The sequence below is a fragment of the Lactuca sativa genome, chromosome 4 (assembly GCF_002870075.4).
Source record: "Lactuca sativa cultivar Salinas chromosome 4, Lsat_Salinas_v11, whole genome shotgun sequence".
Taxonomy (NCBI): domain Eukaryota; kingdom Viridiplantae; phylum Streptophyta; class Magnoliopsida; order Asterales; family Asteraceae; genus Lactuca; species Lactuca sativa.
In genome coordinates this window covers 158,665,043-158,690,420 of record NC_056626.2, presented here as the reverse complement: position 1 = coordinate 158,690,420, position 25,378 = coordinate 158,665,043, and the positions used below count along the sequence as shown (strand labels likewise).

Here is a 25,378-nt window from a genome sequence, read left to right as displayed (position 1 = left end):
CTAGGTCTTTACACTTAATGGAGGAGTAGTGACTTGGAAAAGTTCCAAGCAAGAGACCGTAGCTGATTCAACGTGTGAATCAGAGTACATTGCAGCGAGCGAAGCATCAAAAGAGGCAATATGGCTGAAGAATTTCATCAGAGACTTTGGAGTTATGCCAGCCATACAGGAGCCCATGGAAATTTTCTGTGATAACGAAGGAGCGGTTGCCTTGACTAAGGAACCGAGGGATCATGGTAAATCTTGACATATCGACATAAAATATCACTTTATTCGACATCGAGTAGAAGCAAGACTCCTCGTAGTGAAGAGGGTATCATTAGAGGATAACCTAGTAGATCCGCTTACGAAGGGACTGAGTAAGGTTAAGCACTTGCAGCACACTTGGAGCATTGGGCTGAATGATGATATTAGTTTAGATTAGATAGTTTGGAAACATGTAATAGATAAATGTAATTGACATTCCATGATTAAATAAATGAGTATTATTTATTAGTAAAGTTACTGTCTTATGTTAATTATTTACCTATTGTTTCATTTTGCATGTTTTGACTTCCAGAATAATAGATTATTCGAACGGTCCACAGTCATTCATATGTTGGAAGTAGGTATGAATGAAGACTATCATGAATTGGTGTGTAGATTGTCTGAAAGGTATTAGACATAGCAAAGGTTTTCTACAACGTTCATGAGTGCTTATGAATAAGTTTTGAGCATTGGAATAAAACCACGCTTGTTGGAATCACTTCATGGAATTTATCACGAGTGATCGCAAGACGATAATATCATATGGTCTTCAAACCTAGATAAATGGTTTATTGTTTACTGATTGGTTGTGCATTGATAATGTGAAAACGCATCAATAACTTGATGTTATAAAATGCATTGTTGTGTATGATTTAATTAGTGAATATTAAATGCATATAAGTCGAAGTTTATCTGTTCCTTTTATCCTAAGAGGGTAAAAGAGATATCAGGGCCCCTCGATGATTTGGTTTGACTTATGTGTCGGGACTGGTCAGGACTGAATTGATGTGTTCAATTAATTTCTATGTCAAACGAATCTGAGATTGAGAAACAAACTGTTGGACGATAAGTATGACTATCTTCCATGTGATTGTCCGCACGATATCTAGAACAGAGGATCATACGATCCCTTATCTAAAGGATAGGTTACTGATAAGATCAGAGTTCGATAGCGTCTTTGAGATCTATGATTGCTAATCGGATTGTACTTGCATTTATAGTTACTAGACTTATCCAAGTGGGAGACTGTTGGATTAGTGTCTAAGCCTGTAACCATATTTGATAAGTACTTGGCCCGGTTGTGCATGGTCCTTTTGGGTTGCCTTCACCAAAGCAACTTGACTGGATAAATGATAGAGAAAGAGGTTATTATGGTTTATTAATATATTATAAGAATAATATATTAAAAGAGAAATCATATTTATTTAGTTAACATTGGTCAATAATTAATTAAGAATTAATTCTGTGATTAAAAGAAGTTAACTAAACTAGGGGGCTGAACTGTAATTATGTGATGGTTGCATAATAGGGCAAAGGATGCCCTATAGGATAGGGTGGAAGAATTCAAGGGGATAAGGCCTTAGAATTTTTCCATGATAAGGCTCCTGGACTTATCTTATGGGCTGCTTGGTGGGCAAGCAACCAGATAAGGATAAGGATTGAAACCCTAATCCCTACACCTATATAAGGACCCCTTGGCTTAGGAAAATCGGCGATTTGATCCTAGAAGTTCCTAGAGCCTATTTTCTACCTCTCCCTTTATCTCTCTTGCCTCTCCATTTTCTCTTGGTGTTTGTGAGCCATTAAAGGTATTACACTTGTGGTACTTGCTTTCAAAGACAAGAAGATTCAAGATTTAAGTTGTTATTACAACATAGCAACAAGAGGTATGTAATCCATTCTCCTTCCTGAATTTCGAAATTACTAGGAGCATGCTAGGGTTCTTCATATGTTCATAATGTTGTGTATCTAATAGTGAAAACATAGATCCAGATATAGGGTTGCATGCACACATAGGATTGTTTGTATAAAACCCATCATTTTTATGGCGAGATTATCACGTACCTTGGAATGGTTTTTGGTAAGTTATTTATAGTTTATATGTAAAGGTAATGACTTTTTCTTCTACCGAGCAGGTTTATGGTCCTTTCGTATTAATGGCTTGAGACTCAAAGGTACATCGATATGTACTTTTTAGCCGTTTAACAACCGTTTGTTGATAGTCAAAGGATTTGTCAAACGTCAATCATGATTCAACCTATGCTATTGTAAGTTCTGATGCTCTTTTGCATTGTTACGATGACATCATGTACTTTAGTCATTATCTGTGTGGATCGGTTCATACGTATGGCTTGGTACATATATACGGTTCAGTACCTATGTATGGTTCGGTTGGGAAGGGTATATGCATGGTCTCAAGCCATATACCCTATTAGCGAGTAAACCTATTTCTTCAAATATTCATATTTTTAAACTATTTTTATTTTAATCACAAACGCCTTTAAACATATGAATGTTGTTTTAGGAGAATGTTACTTATATACTACTAATATGGATGAATATAAGTTAAAAACTTTCGAATAGTTGTTTTAGGAACTTTTGAATAAAGGGAAACCAAAAAGTTATTAGTAAATGTCATATTTTTTAGGAACTTCATTTAGTTAAGTAATTATAAGATAAAAGTTAAAAACTTTTGAATTGTTGTTATTAATTGCTTGAAAGTTGAAAGGTTGTAGATATTTTAGATGAATATGATGTAAGTATTTGACATATCTTGAAGTATATTTACTTGGATTGTCTCTTTTATAAGATTTATAAAAATAAAGAATAATATCCATTTTTGTTGTGTTTTTACATTGAAATTGAACAACTTATCACGTTGTCAAATTTTTATAGTCATATACATTTGAGTAAATATATGGGAAAATGTCACTGTAGTCCCACGAACTTTCACATTTTGGCTTAAAAGGTCCCCTTATGTTATTTTTTGGTTTTATAAGGGAACGAATTCACATTTTACCGGATAATTAGGGATTTTGACCCAATTCAACCAGTTTCCTTACCTAGTCATCACCCAAATCAGTTAGAGGGTCAACTCACCTGTTACACCCCGAACCAATGATGGCGGAAACGTCCGGGGATGGAGGACTTCATGTATAGTATCACAACAACGAGTATAATAGTGCTCAAAGTAAATACAACCATTATAAATATAATCGAGAAAGTTACATTATTTCAAAAATTACATGTTTCAAAATCGATTACAATATAATGACAAATTTTTTTGATTAACGTCGAAGCGTTCCATCCTCAAAAGGTGGTAGTCACCAATTTCTATTGATTACCTAAGAATACAAGTAAATTTGAAAGAGTGTCAACCATTAAGTTGGTGAGTGCATAAACTTTTGTATTTAAAGTAGAGATCCTTTCTTTGAGAATGTAAAGTATGCACAAGAAAAAATCCCATATTTTCCTTATAAAATGGTTTGTAGCCTTAATACCCAAAGGCTGAAATGTACAAATATTTTACCATACGTATAGTAGTTTATGTAGTTTTATAAAATAATACCCCTTTTTAAATGTGGAAATTTCTATAAACTATATGTGTCGTTATCTCCCTATGTGAGTCGTTATAACCATACTATGACATAGTAGACCTGTTGAGACGTTCATCAGGCATCAGAAACTGTTAAGACATTTGTCACCCCCGACCGACTGGTCGGGCTATTGCAAGCAGCTTGGGTGTGGGTTATCAATCCCAAAATAGATCTATATACAAATATCACGCTCTCCCTACAAGAGACTCTGGTTAGAAACTACAGGATTTTTAACTCGTACTTTAAGAGTACAATGAAGTAGTGTCTCACAAATTACGTGAACGAGTTTACGCGTAGGGTGAATGAAAACCTTTTTTGTAGTGTAATTTGAACCTCTTTTTGTAGTGTATTTGTAGTGTAAGGAACCATAAACTATACCTATTATAGTTTATCATAAATGTGTGTAGTAATGAAAAAACTCGTTTGTAGTGTGGTTTGAACTTTTTAGTAGAGAATGACAATATAGCAAGTCATGAACTATACACGGTATAGTTCATCTCGTATGTTTGTAATGACTAATAACCCAGGTAAAGAATGTATATTTTTGTTATTTAGATGCAACTTAACATAAAACATAAGTAAATATGTATTCGTCTTAGATAAACACTTTTCTCAACACATTACAAAGTGTTAATAACTTGTAAACTGTTGGTTATAAATTTTTACGTTTTTGTCCCTGTTTTTGTAAAAATCACAGAAAAATCATCGTGAATCAAAATCTAAATCCGTAAACTCTGAAAGTTCAGAAAATATGTCTAGTATACTCATAATTTTTATTATGATTTTTAATGATTTCGAACTAGTTTCAAAATGACCATTTTTACTGACTGGTCCGAAATATTTGCTACAGTGACAGGCTGTTTTGTAAAAATCACCATAAATTGTAGAAAAATTGTATGAACATGTGAAAGTAGTCATTTTAAACTTATGAACCTTAAATATTTCCATACTAAACAGCTCTTAAAGTTATGAAGTTTAAGATGGTCAAAACACCTCGTGGTTGATCCATAACTTTTCTGTTGAAAGTTGTCATTTGAGTTTAAGCATGTTTTTGATGTGGTGACTTGTATTCTCCCCCCATAAAACTAGTTAAAAACGTGAAAATAAGGGGGTATGAACTCACCTTGAGTGATTCATTGAGATGGATGTTGAAGAGAGGGGGTTTCCAAGTCAAGAACACTTGGAGAATGCTTGAGGATTTAAAGATCTTAATAACAAATATGATGATATTTGTATAAGAATTCCATGATGTGAGTGAAGGAGTGTAGAATATTCAAGAGTGGGATTATATTACTTACCAAGATTGGATGAGGAGTTCAAGAACTTCCTGGGAATTTCGAGCTTTAGAGATGAAAATTGAGAAAGAGAGAGAGAGAGAGAGAGAGAGAGAGAGAGAGAGTATTTGTTCTAAGAATGTGATAAATGATTCTTTTGGGGAGTGAGTGAGATATAGATGTTTTAGGTGGATTTAGTGTAAGTAAGTCAAATGGAGTGTTGGAAGATGCATAAAAGGACTGTGATTTGATATGGTAAGGAGTGAATAGTGACATAAAGTGGGTATGGTGTCATAACTTCTTGGAAAAGTCAACCAACCCTTAGATAATGTCTTGTACAAAATATATTCTCTATGGTAAAGATTTCCCCTAAATATGATTAAAATATGAATATATGGGGTCTTATATGTCAAAATATGAGTTTGGTTGAAAATCCCCCGGCAAAATCATCAAAAATGGACTTAAAACGCGAAAGAGGTCAAAAACCGGGAAGAAAGGAGCGAATCTGCGAGGCTTAGGGGTTCAGACGCGAAGAGAAGGTCAGGCGTGAAGGGAGGTTCAGTCCGAGAAGCTCACAGGTGAAGGTGTCGAGTGGGAAGCGAAGGCGAAATGAGCCGAGAGCCTAAGGTGGGATGGTGTTGGATATAGTGTCTAAGTCCATAACTTTATTTGGTATGTATTTGACCCGACTCGGCATGGTCCATTTGGGTTGCATGGCATTGCAATACTTGGATAGACAAAATGAGAGAAAGTACACTTGTGATTATTAATATATTATAAGTTCTAATATATTAATAATAGTATTATATAATTAGTATTTATCAAGTATTAATCTAGTATTAATTTGGTGATCAAAGTGATACTAATTAAATACATAGGGTTAATTATGACAATCATCAATTCTTTTATGGTGGATTAATGATCCATGGTTTATGGGTTTGGTTATAACCATATGGAGCTCCATGGATAGTCCATGGGAGTTACAAACCCATGGGTCATGAGAAATGGAGAGTCATAACAATTAAGAGTATTCATGTGAAAACCCTAATTATGACAACACTATAAAAGGAACCCTTTGGCTAGAAAAATCGGCTACCTAGAGTTCTTGTGAGGGCATAACCGATTTTTGAGTGTAGAAGTATTCTCTCAAGTTATTCCAAGTTTTGTGGTGTTGTGTGAAGCATTTGAGGCACAACATTTGGGGTGCTAGGCTCACAAAGTCTTGAAGGAATCCAAGCAACAACAAGGTACGTATTTCTACTAGTTTTATGTTTTATATATTCCCCATGCCATGCTAGTTAGGAAATAACCTTGAAAAAGAAATTTGCATGTATATAGAGAAAACATAGATTCAAGGTTATTAGGGTTGCATGTACACTTAGGAAGTGTTAGAATGCTCAAAACCCATCAGATGGAACCGAGGACCGAAGGTTCAGTCTTCAGCAGTTTCGGTCTTTAGCAATTTTGGTCCTTAAGGTAGTTTCGGTCTAAGAGGTTCGATCCTTAAGGTAGTTTCGGCTCTAAGAGAGGCTTCGCCCCTTTAAGGTTGTTTTTCCATTAATCTTCCCGTTTCGAGTAGTTTTTGACTAAGGTAAGGGTCGGGATGCCCCGGGTGATTATAAAAAGTTAAAAGGGATTTTGAGAGAGATTTGGGAGAGAGAGAGAGAGAGAGAGATTGAGAGAGACCATGTTTGTGACCTTTGTGAGTGTTTAGCTTCGTAATGCAAGGTTTGTAAACCCCATTAAGCCTCGTTATGAGTGTTATACGCCCCCATAGGGTATGTAATAATGTTTTATGGAGTTGCTACGTTACTCATCCTGATTAGGGTTTAGAATTTCTGAACTTTAGAAGCTTCTGAGTGATACTTTGCATTATGATAGAAAATTGTACATAATAAGACATATAATATATCCTATCATACAAGCACTACATTGTAACGCCCGTAGATCAGGGCTAGTCAATTTAGAGACGATAAGCGTCAAAAATGACTTTTTGATAAAAGATTATTTAGAATGAATAATCTTAACTAGGTTGTAGTATATGTTACAAGGATTCCGTACATATAAAGAACGCCGAAATCCGAGTTATAACGAAGAAGTTATGACCTGTCGAAGTTTCGCGACAGAACCGGCACGACACAACGCGACGTAAAAAGTGAATTTACGTTAAAGCGATATTTAGCCTTAGCAATCTAAATGAAAGTCGTAGAATACGTTAAACCATGAGCGTGCATAAAAAGAACGCCCAAATCTGACTTCGTATGAGGAAGTTATGATTTTTCGAAGTTTCGACTTAGCGGTATACAGCCCGAATACTCGATTTGAGACCGAGCGGTTTTTAGCCGAAACAATCTAAATGAGAATTGAAGATCTCATTAATTGTAGTAAAACGATAAAAAGATAGGCGAAAACGGACGTCGGATGAAGAAGTTATGATTTTATAACGGAGTTTTCCTGTCCCGGCCTACTAAAAATAAATAATAAAAATAAAGTCAAAATTAGCCGACGGAGTCTAAACGAAAGTTGTAGATCGTAGTCTCACCTACGCGTGGATATAAAGAGCGTCGAAAACGGAGTTCGTATGAGGAAGATATGAATTTTTGAAGTTTATTAAATATTTTCGAAATTAAATTTAAATACAAATTTTCGATATTATCCTAGGGGGGAGTCACCGGGCTTATCCAGGTTACGCCCCGCGTAACCTAAGAGTACGCACCGCGTAAATCGCAGATCCAGAACCTATAAAAGGGAGTCGAGTGCAGCCGATTCAATTGCTCATTTCTCTTCTTTCTCTCGCGTTTTTGCATCGTTTTTCGTGCAAGAATTATCCCGAAGCCCCGGTATCATTCTCGAGCCCCGAAGCAAGTCCCGAGATCCCGAAGATCCCGAGAAGTGCGGTTCTCAAGCCGAAGCTCTGCCCGCGAGAAGTTCGATTTTTGTGGAGATCTTCCAGATCTGCTGAGGATTACTACTTCTGCAAGTCGTAGTGTTGTCCGATCATCTTCTGATCAAGTGAGTGTATACTACCTTTCACAAACACGATAATAATACAAGTATGGTTTGAGTGTATTAAGTATATTGTTGTTTATACGAGTGAGTGTGTAGTTACTTTCTTCTAACACATAAATATTAAGTATTTTCTATAAAATACGTGCTATGTGTATAATATAAAGTTGTTTATACGTGTGGGTGTATAGTCCCTTTCATAACGCGGGTATAATACAAGTATTGTTGGAATGTATTAAGTATATGTTTGGGAGAGTGTGTGGTTACTTTCTTCTAACACATAAATATGAAGTATTTGTTATAAAATACGTGCTATGTGTTTATATATTGTTGTTTATTTGAGGTGGGTATGGAATGAATGTTTTATATAGTTTTTAAATGAGTTAAACGGTATATGTATTTTATATATACAAATATGTTGGGTAGAACATGGGTAGATGAGATAGTTGGTATGTGATAAAATGATGATGTATGAAAGATGATTAAGAATGATATTGGCAGATGCACCAATTAGAGAATGTCATAATGCTAGCAGATGCGCTCAAGCATAGTATTGGTAGATGCACCAAAGAGAGAGTGACATAATACTAGTAGATGCACTTAAGTATAGTATTGGTAGATGAACCTAAAAGAGCATGCCATAATGCTAGCAGATGCGCTTGAGAATAATATCGGTAGATGCACCAAGTAGTGAATGTCGCGATCTTGGCAGATGCGCCAAATAGAGATTGTCATAATAACAGCAGATGCGCTTATAGGATAATCTTGGCAGATGCGCTTATAAGATAATGTTGGCAGATGCGCCTAAAAGAGAATGTCATAAACCTGGCAGTCGCGCCTCATAGTGTATGACGTAATCCTGGCAGAGGCGCTTAAAGGATAATGTTGGCAGATGCGCCTTATGTAGCAATGGAAGTTTGTGCTAATTCCTTAGGTCAATCCTTAGGAATGAATGAATGACGGGTAGTTGAATTCCTAGGGTAAAATCCTAAGAAAGATAATAGGGATGGGTAATTGAGTTGATTGTTTGATGGTTGAATATAATAATTATATTATTGTGGGTTGAAAACCCTATATGCTCACCAGGCTCCCAAGCCTGACCCGCTCAGTTTTCTTTGCATTACAGGTAATGGCACAAGAGTATAAGTTGGTGAACTTGACGAGAGATTTTGGATTATAGGCCAGTAGTTATGAATAACTGTTGTAAGGTCTATTTATTATTGTTTATGCTTTTGGTCTGTATCGGAACATGACATCCCGAGGTTTTATTATTTAATGAAAATACATTCTCTTTGAGAAACGTTTTGATAAATGGTTATCATATTTTATTTTGGGAACAAATTCCGCAACCGTTTTCTTTAAACGATCACTCTGATTTATAAAACAAAGCATAAACAAATCGGTCCTTTCTGGCCGAGAATTTGATGGTTATCACATCACCCAACTTGGATGACACGTTATTGACTCACGAAAGAGTTGGCTTGCTTGGTCCCTAAGGGTTCAGTGGTCCCCTAGTATATAATAGAAGGATCTGTTGGACAAAACCCTAAAATATTGTTACCATTTCCGTCCACACACTAGCGACAACCCTTCAACAATACTCCCTTTTCCCTTCATTGTCTTCCATGGATCCTACCCCACCACCATCACCAGATACTACAAAATCCAAAAACTCCATAGACTCAAAAAATGGTCTTAACTTAAACGATTTGCACACGATCTTCTGTGACTGTGGTGAAAAGATAGTTGAGCAACAAGGTCAAGTCAAGCGTATGAAGGAGGAGAGGGTTCGAGATTACCTTCATTCCAGGGTGGATGTCCTCAACATGCAGCAAAGGTTCGACCATGTTGAGAAGCAGATTAAAGCGATTGCTTTGTTGGTTGTGGGTGTTGTCTTCGTCATGTTCCTGGTCATGATTTTCATCATTCACTTGATAATCAACAGGTGAATCTCATGGACATGGGTTGTGGTGGTATGCTAATCTAGTGCTCATAGTCGACTATTAGGTTTAATGGTGTTTCTTGTTATATATGCTATTAGGATTATGTGTGTTTTGTTTGTGTAGGTGGTGGTATTCCAGTGGTGGTTGTAATGGTAATGTTTGGATGTATTTTGAAGTCATGGTTACCTGTAACAAGCATTTTGGTATGATATTGGTATAAATGTAAATTTAAATACATGCCTGATAAAATCAGTCATGAATGGCTTATAATTTCTTGCGTTCATTTGTGTTGTTTTAGGGTAACTTTTGGTGGATCCATGAACACGATAAGCAGTAGAAAAGATTATGAATTTGTTGTTGTTTGGTAAATATGAATACTTGGACGGACTTTGTTTTCCTTAGTTAACGGTAATTAAGTGTGTTTGGTGCACCTATTATGGCAGATGTGCGTGAGGTCAAATAAAGGGGTGTTTTTGTCATTTCCTCTTTATAAGTACTTTACTTCCTTACTCGATAGTAAAGTGGACATACATCCCTCTCTTTTTCCCTGTGATTGTTTGGTTTTGGAACTAAGGAGCCCTTGGAATTAACGAAGCGAAAATGGTGAAATGCTCGTGTGGATGTATCGCCAAAATAATAATGTCTTCCACTCCATCCAACCCTGGAAGACCCTTCTATGCTTGCCTTACTAAGGTATGTGTTAGTTTCTTTATTTGTCCACTGCAACCCTAATTTATTAGTTTATTTCATTCTCAATCTCTCACTTAAAAATTCTTTTTGTTAGGGACCTCGTAATGGTTTTATTTGCTGGGTTGAAGAAGTAGACACTAATAATATGAGTGTTGAAGCAGTTATGATTGCAGGTTTGGCTAGGTCAAAAAAAGAAGCTTGAATAAACGATTTGGAAGCTGAAGATGTGTTTAGTTGTTAGTTGGATTGTTTTCTTTGGCATAATTGTTTGCAAGTTGTAATGGTTTGTTGATGTTAATGTCCTTGTAATGGAAAGTACTCTATTGTCCATGTATCTTTATTTTATTTTAATAAAAAACAATGGGTATGTTAGATTGATACTTTATTTGTTGATAGTGACATTGAAAATAACTCCAACTTGACCAAATGGGACCATGTGCAATTAAACTAAAGTCTAAAATGGACCCCAATCCCATGCACATCCATAACTAACACAAAATCATAACCACATTCAAACCATTAACATTACAAACGGTTGTACATAACACCAAACATCCAAACTTATTTCGAAACATCACAAGTACATAACACCAAACATCCAAACTTAATTCGAAACATCACAATTTGATCCTAAATAACAAGTACATAATGACAAACATTCAAATATAATTCCTATTCAAGTTCCATTGGCTTGTCACCAGTGTTGCCATCCCCATTCTTACCCTCAACCCTTGTAGCAAGTTTTTTCGTGATAATTCTTTTAGAATTCTTTCTTTACTTGATAATTAACTTCTTACCCCTAGTTCCTTGCTCATCTTTACCATCCATTACCTTCTTACCACTGCTTCCTTCTCCATCATTACCATTAGTTCCTTTGATAACATTGCTTCCTTCCCCACACTTATCACTGGTTCCCTTATTACCACTAGTTCTTGCCCCATATTTACCACCTTTTACCTTCTTACCACTAGTTCATTCCCCATCTATACCACATTTTCCCTTCTTACCATTGCTTCCCTCATAATCTTTACTATTTGTTCTCTTCCTTTTTGTTACCTTGAGTTTTGTTGGTTTTTCAACTTGAGAACATGTAACCTTGTTATGTCTTACTTGCTTACATACACTACACATAATTTTTCCCCAACCTTTATCAGTGTGTCTTGCACCCCTTTCACTTGCATCGTTTCTTCTATTAACTTTAAGTCTACCTGGCATTTTTCTCTTCAATGGTGGCAAAGGTGCAATGAATTCAGTAGATGGTCACATATTGCTACCATTCATCCCATGCATTTGATACATGTAGGTGTTCTTGTAAATTACTTCTTAGTACATTAGATCCACATAACTACCAACATCACTATTTAGGTATGAGATAGTTGCAACTGAATGCACATATCCATACCCATTTAGTTGCCACACACTACATGAACAAGTTTTCTTATCTATATCCACAACGAGACTCTGCCAAATTTCTTGTTTCAAACTGGTTTAAACCAGTTGGTAAAACCTGCCAATACCTGTTTAAATTGTATGGAAGTTAGTATATAGTGTGAGTAATCAATTAAAATTCAAAATTAAAGTTAATACCTTTGAGCTCTTTTAAACTGTTTCGATAGGATTGTAATAGCTGGACATGGTTTATAATCAGGCCATGAACAACCTTTGATGGTCAGATTGAATTGCCTCTCCATAACATACAAACTAATTTCTTCTAACATTGTGATTATTGGTTTTTTTTCTTGCATCTCTAATGACATTGTTGAAGCTTTCCGATAATCCATTTTCAACTACATCACACATCCTGCCCTCTTGAAAGAAAGCACTACACCATTATTTTGGGTTCTTTTCCATAAGGTAATCAAATGTTATAGGATTAAGTAGTTGTATTTCCTTCATGGATGCATTAAATAAATACTCAATGGGTGCCTTGCATGGTTTCCAAAACATCCTCTCATAATATACACCACTAAATCTTTTCCTAAAGTTGGCAACAATATGCTTTGCACACTGTCTGTGGTCAGCAGTAGGCAATACCTCCTTTACAGCCTCCAACAGCCCCTACACAATTTAAATTCATCTGTTAAGAAAATACAAATTCATTAAGAAATTACATTAAGTTGTATAGTAAGTGACATACCTTATGTTTATCTGACATGAAGATAATACCAAAACCATTTGCCATTTCTAGATCATCTTTAAGATTCTCCAAAAACCATTTCCAATTTTCTTTATTTTCCACACAAACAACTGTCCATGCTATTGGGAAAATATGATTGTTAGCATCTCTTCCTACGACACATCAATTCTCCACTACATAACCTCTTTAAGAAACAACCATCCAAGTTTATTACTCTTCTACAACTGCCTTTCCAATCTTGCTTCAGCCCCTCAAAACATATATAAAACTTACTAATATGTCTTGCCATCAGGCATATTGTTGACATCCATTTTGACAATTGATCCTGTATTGGATCTTCTTATCTCCTCACCATATGACCAAAGCTTGACATAATGCTCAACTAGTGTGCATTCAATTAGTTCAATTGCATATTTCTTTACTCTCCTACATTGTCTCATACTCACATCGGTTCCAAATTTTTGCTTCACTTCTTCTTTAAGTAACCTAACACTCATTTTTGGTTTTTGTAAGAATTATGTTGTGAACTGGTTACCAATCCATGCATAGTTTACAGTTGACCCCATTTTAAATTTCTTGCACAATTATGCTCATCTATAAGAGACTTAATCTGGAAAGAATTTTCTTCACTCATCTATGAAGCCCACAATCTAAAGTTGCACTACCTTGAACAACATTTAGCTAAAAGTCTTATAATGTCATTTTTTTCTGTAGCACAATTGATAACCTTTTGCAACAAGATAATTACACAACATATGTTTTAACTGTTTAGGACTTTCAAATCTTATTCCTAACACATGATTTTGCTTTTCCTAATGAACATGTTCATTAAAAATTACCTCCTCATGAATTGGCGCATTTTGATCCATCTGAACTTATGGATCCTCATGAGGTGGACTGTCTAGAGTTGACTGCTCCTTGGGGCAGAGCTTGTTAAAAAACGCATCATTCAAGGTTTTGCTCATTGGAATGCAATCACCATCTTCAATGTTATCGTCCAAATTACTTTGCACTTGCACTTTATCTAAGTCAATGCCTCATTCTGTCTCAACATGCAACTCTTCTATTACTTCACCTACACTAGAAAACTTGTTTTCAGGGGTGCATACTTCAGCTATCTCATCAAGAATCCATTGGTGAACACACCAACATGATCTATGTACACAAAATTACCCAACCACAATCATACCCTACTTCGATCAACTCATGGTAGTCTTTCTCAGTTGCTATTATCCTCAATTCATCAGGGAACTTAATATCGAGCATGCAAAAGTACACATTAACACATGTCTTGTATGTGAATCTTTGAATGAACAACATAAATTCGTTTTTGTCCATTCCAATAAAATCCACATCCTCAAACCTCTGCTCTGCTCCATCTGAGTAACTGATCACTAGATACCTCGTAAACATACCAGCAAAATGAAGATCGATCTTCATGTAGATGGCCATAGCAAGAATCCAAGGGAGACTTTTTTCGAGGAACAGTAGAAGAAAAGAGAAGAAAGGGGCAGATAAAACCGACTAAAGAAGAATATATCTTGTAGAGGAAGGGTTATATATCTCATTTAACGATAAATTACATGGCATGTGATTTGGCGTATGAGGTGACTTTTTTTAATGACATGTAGAAGATACCCGACTGATTGGGATGGTGGTCACTAGGTGACCCCTTCACTCTTTTTAGAAAATGACCTTAAAAACCGGTAAAATGTTAATTCATGCCCTTATAAAACCAAAAAATAACAAAAAAAATCTTTTAAACCAAAATATGTAAGTTGGTGGGGCTACAGTGACATTTTCCCGTAAAATATTCATCAATACTATAATTACACTTTTATAATTATACTAGTTACATACCCGACAATGGAAATATATATATATATATATATATATATATATATATATATATATATATATATATATATATATATATATATATATATATATATAAGATTTTGCAAACTAAAAACATATATCTTCAACTAATTGTAACAATTAAATTTAATATTCATTTTTTTTCATCAAATATACAACCATAGATATTTTCTTGAAATCTAAAGAAAATATCACAAAAAATATGTAAGCGTAAAATTGAAACCTAGAAAATCATCCAAATAACTACCTTTTAGGCTTTCAAAAACTTATATAGGCAAAATATTTCAATTAATAAGACATATAACTAGCATAAAAAGATGAAAAGATGAGAGTTTTAAATAAATATGATTCAAGATGATTTATCTTTAACCATATTGATTCGAATAAGATGAAAAGATGAGAGTTTTAAATGAATATGATTCAAGATGATTTATCTTTAACCATATTGATTCGAATGACCCATTTATACCGTTTATAAAGATAAAGATACAAAGATTCACTTAATGTGTTCATTAGCAAATCCACCATAAACTACATCAAACCTTGCACAAAACAGTAGTAGCCATGCAAACATGAGAGAACCATTCAACTATTCTTTGCTTTTCAATTACAAGATTCACAATATTTCACACGCAACTACATACATATTATATGCTTACATAGAAAGAAAAAAAAAGGACTTTGAGCTACTCTTTCTACCCGTAACTATAAGCAACAAGTGTCTACCCAATGAAACATTAAAAGATCAAGAACATTGAAATATGATCATAAGTATAGCTGAATGAGCTCATCACTAACAACAGATGGTGTCAAAACACCCAAATCTGTGAATAGCAAAGTAAGATATTGAGGTGGTGTGTAATCCCTAGCAGATGTTTCAACCTCAACTTTTAATGGAATAGGAACCCCAAAATCAATTGGTTTCAAAGCAGGCACCATGTCTTTCTGATTCAATGGATACAGTCGAGCAAACTGCAATTAAAAAAAAAGTTATTCTTCCAGCAACCCCTGATATAAAATTATAGATTTGATTTAAGAGTTGCCATACCTTGTAGCTTTCAGCAGCAACATAAACAGGTTTGTCCATGGTTTTAGCCACCAAAGCAATTTGATATGTTCCCATCATGTTGATTATGCCACCACTTTCAACCACTCCATCAGCCCCAACAAACACCATGTCAATTTCATCCATACTGTATGCTACTGCTGAATCGATTAAGAGCTTAACAGGAACATCAAGTTTTGCAAGCTCGTTGGAGAATCTTAACCCTGTTCTATCTGGCCTTCCCTCTGCATTTCAGAGATAGTAAACTTAAACCCTGTTAAGTTCTCTCAGTGTCTAGATAACCATGGACAAGAATAGGACAAACCTGTGCAAAGAACTCGAAAGTGTTTCTTGTTTTCAGCTGCAGTTTTCAAGATTTCCAACACAACTCTGGAGAAACCATGGACGAGAATAGTACAACCATCGAAGATGAAATCTTGACTTAGCATTGCAATGATTTTACGAGCCTGAAAAAGGAAAAGGTTGATTAAGATGTGTAGAATGATGAGAAATGTTGCGGATTTGATTGTAGAAAGTTGACATGCCTTGAAAGAAATCTCCCCAAACTTTTCTGCACGTTCAAGGAAGCGTGATTTGGCTGAATCGAAGTCTTCGTATTCCACTGCGGAGGTTCTAGTTACATAGCGCATAAAAAGATCACACCCAGCCGTCAATGAGATCGAAGTCATATCCCATGACTGGAAATACAGATATAGAAAAGTTGCAGTGGTTATTGACCAAATTTGGATGTACAGATATAGAAATAGTTAGCCGATTATCCGATTTCATGTTATTGAATGTCACATAATCGATGCTAATGTTACACAGATTACATACCTTGAGGGAATCGGAAGCCGTTTTGAGTTCATTTTGAAGCTCCATCATGGTAGTTGCTTCACTAGACCTAATTACAGAAGCCAAAGCCTTAATAGCCGCCACTGCTTCTGCTAAATCGGGCTGTTTCCTCCAATTATTAAACTCATCAATGACGGGGAACGAATGTTCAGACGCGGTGGATTTAAGTGAACTCTCCTGCTCAGAAGACCGAGTATCGGTGTCACCGCCGGCAGCGGCTTGAGCCTGAGCGAGCCAATCGCTGGTGACGACTCCATGATGGGCAGCTCTTGTTTGGTAGTAAGGGGATATGGTAAGGGTAGGGTCAGGGTTAGGATTTTGAAGGGTTTCGGCCATGGAAGAGGGTGGAGAGAGAAGACGACTTTCGGGGTTGGTAACGGTGTCGCCCTGAAGTAATCGATTATCAAGAATGAAAGAGGCAGATCTCCTCCACATGTATTGTAGTTGGTATTGATTCGATTCGAGCAAAATCAGCCGGGAGTAATATTCCGGTCACGGCTTAGCAGATTCCGGCGGTTTGGTGTTTGTCTACTTTCTACTAAAAATTTATTTTCACGATGCTAAGAAAAATAACAAAATTCAATAGTACCAATCTTTAGACGGTTTTACATTTTATAGGACAAACTTTAGAATAATAATGTTACATGAATGTTTATTGGTATATAAATACAAGAGACAATGACAAAATTAGTCAAATATACTAATTATTTTGTGAAAATAGCTAAAAAAAATTGAAGTTGCAAATTTGGCCACCTGTGATTTTCACATCTTATCTGCGAATGTATAAGTGGTTAAAGCATAGTTGTGCTTTAGCCATTTGTATATTCGCAGATGGGGTATTTTTTTAATTTTTTTTGTATATATATAGGGCATTACCAAGCTAAAATCACAGATGGACACAATCTGCGATTTCATCTCTCTTTCATGTGCGAAATTATGTTATTTATTTATTTATTTATTTATTTTGACTATGAAATCAATGGGTTTGACTACGAAATAACCTTATTATATATAAACTTTTGTAGAAAATTATCATTTTACTTGTTATTTCTTTAGGAAATTTCTTTAAATCTCTTTAAAAAAATTATTGAATATTTGGTTTGTCTTGTAACCGGTGGAAGATGACAAGTTATTGAAACAAATCTGGAATATGTATGTCCACAGGGAGGTATTTCTGAATTCGCTTTGATATTTTCTGAGTATATTAGTTATAGTGATTTTGTATCTTTGGTGAGAAGCAAAATTGGTTTGTTAGACAAATATAGAATTAGTCTTCGTTTCAATCATCCTGAATTGAATTATTATATAGCCATAGTTGAAGACATAGATGTTAGAATGTTGATAAATGTAATCAAATGTAGTGGAGGAAGGGCTGTGAAAGTGTTTGTGGTGGTTGATGAAGGAGATGAGGTTAATGAGGCTGGTCATAGTGGAAATCAGTCAATTGGTAATTTATGCAGCTATAAAAGGAGCAACGATCCGATAGGTACTTTCAATACTCCTAGTGCACCTCAATTTCACAATGTTGCTGAAAATGCTAATGTTAGTTATTCACCTATTTGCTATGTGGATCCTGAGAATTACAAGTATGTTGGTGATGATGATGTTGGTACATATCTTAACGACGTGGGTGGTCGTTGTGTTGATGTTCCCGAACAAGAAGTTAAAGTTATGAATAGGCGTGTAGTAGATAAAAGTAAAAAGAAAAAAATTATGCTTCAAAAAGATGAAAAAAAGCATGTTTACGAGGATTATGTTGATGTTGTTGATGTAGGTTTAGATATAACTGACTTAGAAAGCAATTCATATAGAGATGAGTTGGGTGATGAAGTTAAAGCTAAGTTTCCTGATAACCTTTTTTACGGTATGCCCCATTTACCAGCATGCCCAGTTGATATTAATGAAGATATCCCAACCCAGATGGTAGACATCAATATTCAAAAGATTGAATGTGAGAGTATATTTAAGAACAAAGAACTTTTAAAGTGAGCTATTGGTAAAAAAATGTCTCCGAGAAGGTTTTCAGAAGAGGACAAGTAGATCCACCAAATCAAGGTATGATGTTGTGTGTGTTTCGAAAAATTGTTCTTGGTTACTAAGAGCAAAAGCAATTAAAAATTCTGATGGACTTTTCCAAGTGAATAAATTTGTTGATGTACACACATGTTCTTCAAAAATTTTGCAACCTAATCATCGACAAGCAAACAAATATGTTTTTGGTGAATATCTTGTTGATGTTTTGGTTGAAGATTATAGTAGAGTTTATCGGGGAAAAGATATTATTAATGATATGAATGCTCAATTGAATATCAATATCTCGTACCATTAGGCATGACGTGCGAAGCAATATGTATTGTTGTTGTTAAGGGGTACGAAAGAGGATTCTTTTACCAAACTTCCGGCTTATTTCCACAATTTGGTCAAACATAATCCGGGTACGGTGACACATATTAAAACAGATGGTGATGATCGCTTTGAGTTTTTGTATGTCGCACTTGGTTGTTCGGTTGGTATTTTGATATTTTATTATTATTTTCATTTTTATTTTGGTGTATTTGAATAGATATACAATGTATTGTAGGTGTGCGCTTTTGTCATTTTTTGCAAACCGACCCTTGTAGTAGATGGAGCCTATCTAAAGGGCGAGTTCAAAGGTACCATGTTACTTGCAGCTACTAAGAACGGACAAAACCAAATATTACCGGTTGCATATGGTATCTGCAAAAATGAGTGTACAGATTCTTGGACATGGTTTTTTCAAAAACTACATGATTGCATGGGCAATATGCAGGAGCTTACAATTATATCTAATAGGTCTCCATCTATAGCAACATCCATTGCCAACATTTTTCTCACGCTCGTCATGGAATATGTGGTGTCCATTTGTATTTCAACATAGTATCTAGATTCGGGAAGAGTAACACAGTTAAAGGATTTTTTGGGAGGCTTGTAGGGCGTACACAGTTGATGCTTTTGACGCTGCCATTGAAGTTATGAAAAAGACAAAAGAACCAGTATGGGAGTACTTAAAAAGTATAAATCTAGAAACTTGGTCTAGGGCAACCATTTCGTAGTCCATATGCAACCATTTCACAGTCCAAATGCAACCATTTCGTAGTCAAAGTTGTAATTCATAGTCTTGTATTTATTAATATAAATAGATGTTTAAGATCTAAAAACCAAATACCCATATCACCTAAACGAAACCAACTCCCATATTTAGAAATGTCGTCGAATGCAGCAACTTCTTCGAATGAAGTACCTGGTTCCAATTTTGAACGACCATGGACGAGAAACGAGGTGTTGGTTCTAACACGATGCTGGCTAAGTGTTAAGGAGGGTGTACCGTTACTTGCTCCCCCGCATTGCCTAGTAGGTGATGAATGGACCCGCATAACATCCTTCTTCAACCATGAGATGGGAGAAGGGCAACAACAACAACAATTATATGTTGTTAGTAAATGGATAGATGTAAAGGAAGAAGTCACATGGTTCAATCGAGCGTGTAATTATGCGAAAAGTCCCAAACTTCGTTGTCGAGACAAAAAAGAGTTCTTGGAAGTTGTTACAGATTTTTACATCTTTGAGCGTGAAGACAGAGACTTCGAATATGAGGAAGTTTGGAAGGTTGTTAAAAATAAAAAGTATTTCATGTAGACCGCTCTATTTTCCGTTAAAAATAACCCATGGACTTGTTTTTTATTTTAATGCTTTGTTTGTAGTAATATTATAAGTTTAATGTTTCATGTAATGGTTGTTAGTTTAATAGTTTAAGTTTAATTCGTTGTTTTTAGTAATGTATGTAATGTTTTAAGTTTAATGGTTCATGGAATTGTTGTTAGTAATGTATTGTAATGTATCGTGAAAACTAATACAATGAGCATTTATTAATTAAAATTAAACATAGGAGGTGCATCCAATACATACGTAATACATGAAAATAACCTAGTACACACCTAATAAATTGAAATAGATATTAAATAAACGAGATATATTTCAAAATATTTCAAGGGGCTTCAAACTGGAATTCTAACTCGTCACTTAATGACTTGTATTCCTCCTTAGCAGCTTCCAAGATGACCTCCTCGGTAGCATTTAAACGGGTGTCGTCAATTTTGGTATAAAGATCGTTGAATAATAGAACTTTAGTTTTCATTTCATACCATATTGGTAAGATGCCCAATTCATCACGATCGTTTGCTGTAGTCATTCGCTTTTCAACGTTGAAGATATTGGTTAAACGAGTCCAAAACATAGGATCGTTCAACTTGCTGGTCTCGTACACATGAATATATGCACGTGTAAGAACCAAGAACTCCTCATTGCTCCATGGTATAGAACTCATTTTAAGTGAAACAAAGAGACTAAAATTTCAAAAATAATATATGAATAACTGTAACATCGTTTAGTAAACTGTTTTTTTAACTTAATGTCAATTTATAGTAGTTTATATACAATATCACAGTCCAATCTTCTAATTTGTCTAAAATTCACAGTCCAACTTAAACGCAATGTACTAACTGAGAACACAACAGATCACTGTTCGAGTTGACAAGTCATTGCATCAAATGACAACACAATACACTGCTACTTGAGTTGACAAGCCATTACACCTGGAAAATAAAGAGTCGTTATAAATAGTTGTTCATATCCATTTTAATTGTATCGCATTACTTTTTCCCTTGCAACTATGGACTCACCTGTACCACATAGATGGAGCAACGAATAGGAGGTCGCTTTGGTTCAAGCTTGGATTGTAACTGTAGAGGACAATTTTCCACCGGGCCCGCTAGAAGTTCGTGCTGGATCATTTTGGTCTCGTGTCTGTCATTTGTTTCACCATCAAATGGGGCATACTCAATATCGAAGAAGAAGAGATGTCAAAGCGAAGTTTCTAGATTTGAAAAGAAAGGTCAAGCATTTTCAACGTATTTATAACGAGCTGGATAATGAACATGCGAATATGGATGGAGATATTCTCATACATGTGGATTTGGAACTATACCGTTTCGAATCTGATGGTAGAGAGTTTACCCACAGAGATGCATAGAATCTTTTAAAGAATGTCCCTCACTTTTAATATGCATGTTAGTTAAGTTGTTTGTTTTTCGTTAGTTACGTTGCTTGTTGTTGTACGTGTGTTTTGTGAGTAGTTAATAAATCTCTCTTACTTTTTTTTTGAACGACAAATATACTCTATTCTACTCCTACAATTCTCCTAAATCTCCACCTATGTCCCTCAGGGGACTTGAACCCTCGACCTCAAGGAGGGAGGGCAATTAAAAATGAATTAAGATAACAGGTCCGTAATCAATTCATTAAAACATTAACCCATAACTAGTACATAACATGACATAAAATGCAACGTCGTACATAAATAACTAATACATAATAGGACATAAAATGCAAACGAGGTACATTAATAACTATTTCTTTTAGGGAGGTAACAGGACCACCCTTTCATTTGGTATTTCCCAGTGCACATGTGATGGTATAGAATTCACCGACTCAGATCCAAAAGCAACTCGATACACGAAAGCAGTGAACTTATAATCAACCATTACGTGAATGGTTTCAGACGTACGGGTTCTTAGAGATGCTATAGCGTGGCCACATGGTATACTGCTTTTTTGCAATTTCCCACAACTACATACCCTACGTTCAAATTGTACTTTGTTGGTGGCAAAATTGTCATCGACTTCAAATGTATCCTCATACAAACATTTTGCCACCCAATTATAAGACTCGTTGACACGTTTTTTAACCTTATTCTCAACATAAGGGGTCACCCCCACCAGACAACCTCCCTGCAAAACTGGATAATTTTAAAATAATAATACAAGAAAAAACTAAATATAACTATAAAGTTACCCGCCACTTCAGCCCGTTCAACATACTTTGATTGTATCGACGTATTTATTAACTCAATTATCGTTGTTATAGGAAACTCACGTGTGGACTTGGATATAATTTGCAACATTTCAGGGACATCAATCGATTTAACATCGTAACGTACTTTTGGGAAAAATGCTTGTGTCCATTTTGAAATTGCTATATCGTCAAGCCAGATAATTAGACTCCTAAGCAAGGTGTAGAAAGGTGGTTTCCTATATGAACTTTGCAACCTTTCCAGACACAAGTAAAAATCATGAACACTATATGCATTACATGACTTCCAAAACAACATTTCGACTTCCGTATCATTATGTCCGACAAAATTACGTATTTTTCGAGCTATATCTTTAGGACAATATCTATGATACGAATCTGGGTAGACACTCTGAACAACAAAGTCTATTTTATCACATAGATTGCTTATGAAACCATCATCTATATCCTCACCTAAACACTCTTTTAACTTCATGATGAACCATCTCCATGATTCTTCACACTCTAAGGTTCCCAAACCAATTGCTAAGAGTAGGGGTTCATTGTTTCCATCAAAATCCACTTCGAAGTACATTGTTGTCAGATAGTTCCCAAGTAGGGGTAAATAACCCACATATATTAACGGTATCATGCACCTAAGGAAGGTACGAATATGCATAAAAAACAAACGTATATTAGTGATAAGTAAAGAGTAAACAAGATACATTACCAAGAAATATTAATTAACTCAATAAAACAAATATGTTATACTACGCAACCTAAAGCCACAAAACATAATTGAAAGTGGTTGGTATCCATTTTCTTGATGGCTGTGAAGGTGTTACAATTTGTTCTTTGAAGATTATGCAAGAATATTGGTAGCTGAGAAAAGCTTATTTCAGTGTAAGTACTCATTTTCACAAGCAATGAAAGTGTTTTACAATCATCACATGAATACAATTATAATTATATACAAATTGGTGTTTCTTTACAGTTCATACTTCATAGTTCAACCTTTTAAATTCATAGTCAAACCAGTTCATTTCATAGTTAAACATCACTGACCGACAAGACAAGACAAGACAATGTACTTGTCTGCAGTTCATAGTTAAACTTTTTAAATTCATAGTCAAACCATTTCATTTCATAGTCAAACATCACTGACCGACAAGACAAGACAATGTACTTGTATGCAGTTCATAGTTCAACTTTTTGAATTCATAGTCAAAGCAGTTCATTTCATAGTCAAACATACTTGTCTGTAATAAAATTTCTACTATAAATGGGTGTAAAGTCACTCCATGAAATTTATCTTTGAAAGTAATTCATATTTGATAGAATAAATAAGGCGAATGACATACTGTAATTGCGGAGGTGAACGTATCATTAGGATTTCGGGTACATCTAAAAACTCAGGAAGATTATTTTACGCTTGCCCATATCTGGTATCGTGTTCTTAACTTCATTCATATTTACACCCTCATGATTATATGGACTTCCATTGACGTCAATTGTAATTCCCCAAATAACCTGTGATTAGGGGATGAATGAATCGGCATTAGGACCTGTATAAGGATAAAAAAAATATATGTTTACATATCAGAATACAAAAACATAACGACAAAAACGAAAAAAAATTCAAAAAATAAAATTCAGTTTACCGTATCGACATCCCACCAAGTAACCATGAAGTTGGGGTATGTAGCAATACTAGCCATAAACACCCTCCAATCGTACCCTTCCACCAGAACATGGCAAACAAAAAAACTTGGAGGCATTATTGTATGCCGGTCGCTATCAAAATGTCTCTCCATCAATAGTCTATACCAAATGGTGATATGCTGCACAAAATTATGATACTTTTGTTATTAACTAAAAAACAAAAAACTTTTAAAATAATAAATTAAAAATTATTTTACCACTCCCTCCAACCATCCATCATGTGTATGCCCAAACAAGGCGCTCCAAAAATCTCTATCTAACACCAAATTAAACAAACGATGTTGCACGTCATATGAATGAAATAAATAATTCTGGATCACAACCTCACCGCCTGCTACATAAGGTTTCAAGCGCAACACGGAGAAGTCGTGAACAACAACAAATGCTGGAGGAGGAACGGGGATGGAATTGATTTCGTCTTGTCTCCTAAAATGGTCCTGTACTGGGGATGGAATTGATTTCCGTTCACCATATACATACTCTTGAAATGACATATAATAAAAATATGTCATCTCATCATCACTCAGTGACATTTTATTTCTTGGTCATTTTCCCTCCTAAAAAATTGAACATATTAAAAATGCATATAAAAGTATAATAATGAATTTTATTAAAAAAAGAATTATAAACCTGTGTATTTGAAAAAATCTTGTTCACATCAACCCATTTCAATTTTTTTGTGCCACTCCATCGTTTCATCCGAGGCGTGTCTCTATTTTTTCTCAGTACAAATACACAGGCACGAACAGCTGGAAGCATATCATATATCCATATCTACAATTTTTACAATTATAGTAATAAAAGTTAAAATTAAAATAACTAACATAACAATAAAACCATTTAAATATAAATAATTTTTTATACCCTAAATGGAGCCGTAAATCTTGAGACAAGGTATTTTAAAGTTTGATGACGCTCAGACAGTGATAAATATTTATTTATCTTGTTCCACATATCCTCAAGGTCCTCATAGGTAAAATCCCATAAATAGCTACCCCAAGCAAAACAAACAAAACAAAAAAATATTACTTATATTATACATTAACATTAATAATATGAAACTTTCAAAGTAAACAAAAAGTACTTGTTCCAGACATCCAAATTCTCAGCAACAAAAAAAAAAAAAAAAAAAAAAAAATCTTGTGGCACCCGATCATTTATTTCTTTTCCCAAAAAACTTTCACACAAAATGTATATCAAACATACTCTAACTGCATCAACATCGCCAACTTCTAAGAATGGATGATTTAAAATAAAACTTTTCAGGTCACCGATTTTCACCGAACTATTTGTATGGTTCGGAAATAGACGTTCACGCAATAAACATCTTTTTTTAC

At 35.0% G+C, this 25,378-nt stretch overlaps 2 protein-coding genes across 2 annotated transcripts; both read right to left on the bottom strand.

The window, feature by feature from the left end:
• Nucleotides 1–15,110: 15,110 nt before the first annotated feature.
• Nucleotides 15,111–17,058, bottom strand: LOC111906895 (uncharacterized). The gene is made up of 5 exons (XM_023902683.3): nt 16,434–17,058; nt 16,142–16,294; nt 15,922–16,063; nt 15,600–15,841; nt 15,111–15,523 (listed from the first exon to the last, which is right to left on the bottom strand). The coding sequence occupies exons 1-5, from the start codon at nt 16,884–16,886 to the stop codon at nt 15,317–15,319; spliced, it is 1,197 nt and encodes a 398-aa protein (XP_023758451.1). The 5' UTR covers nt 16,887–17,058; the 3' UTR covers nt 15,111–15,316.
• Nucleotides 17,059–21,058: 4,000 nt separating this feature from the next.
• Nucleotides 21,059–22,914, bottom strand: LOC111906874 (uncharacterized). Its single transcript, XM_023902653.1, has 4 exons — nt 22,323–22,914; nt 21,900–22,266; nt 21,152–21,275; nt 21,059–21,064 (listed from the first exon to the last, which is right to left on the bottom strand). Exons 1-4 carry the CDS (start codon nt 22,912–22,914, stop codon nt 21,059–21,061), a joined length of 1,089 nt encoding a protein of 362 aa, XP_023758421.1.
• Nucleotides 22,915–25,378: the final 2,464 nt, after the last annotated feature.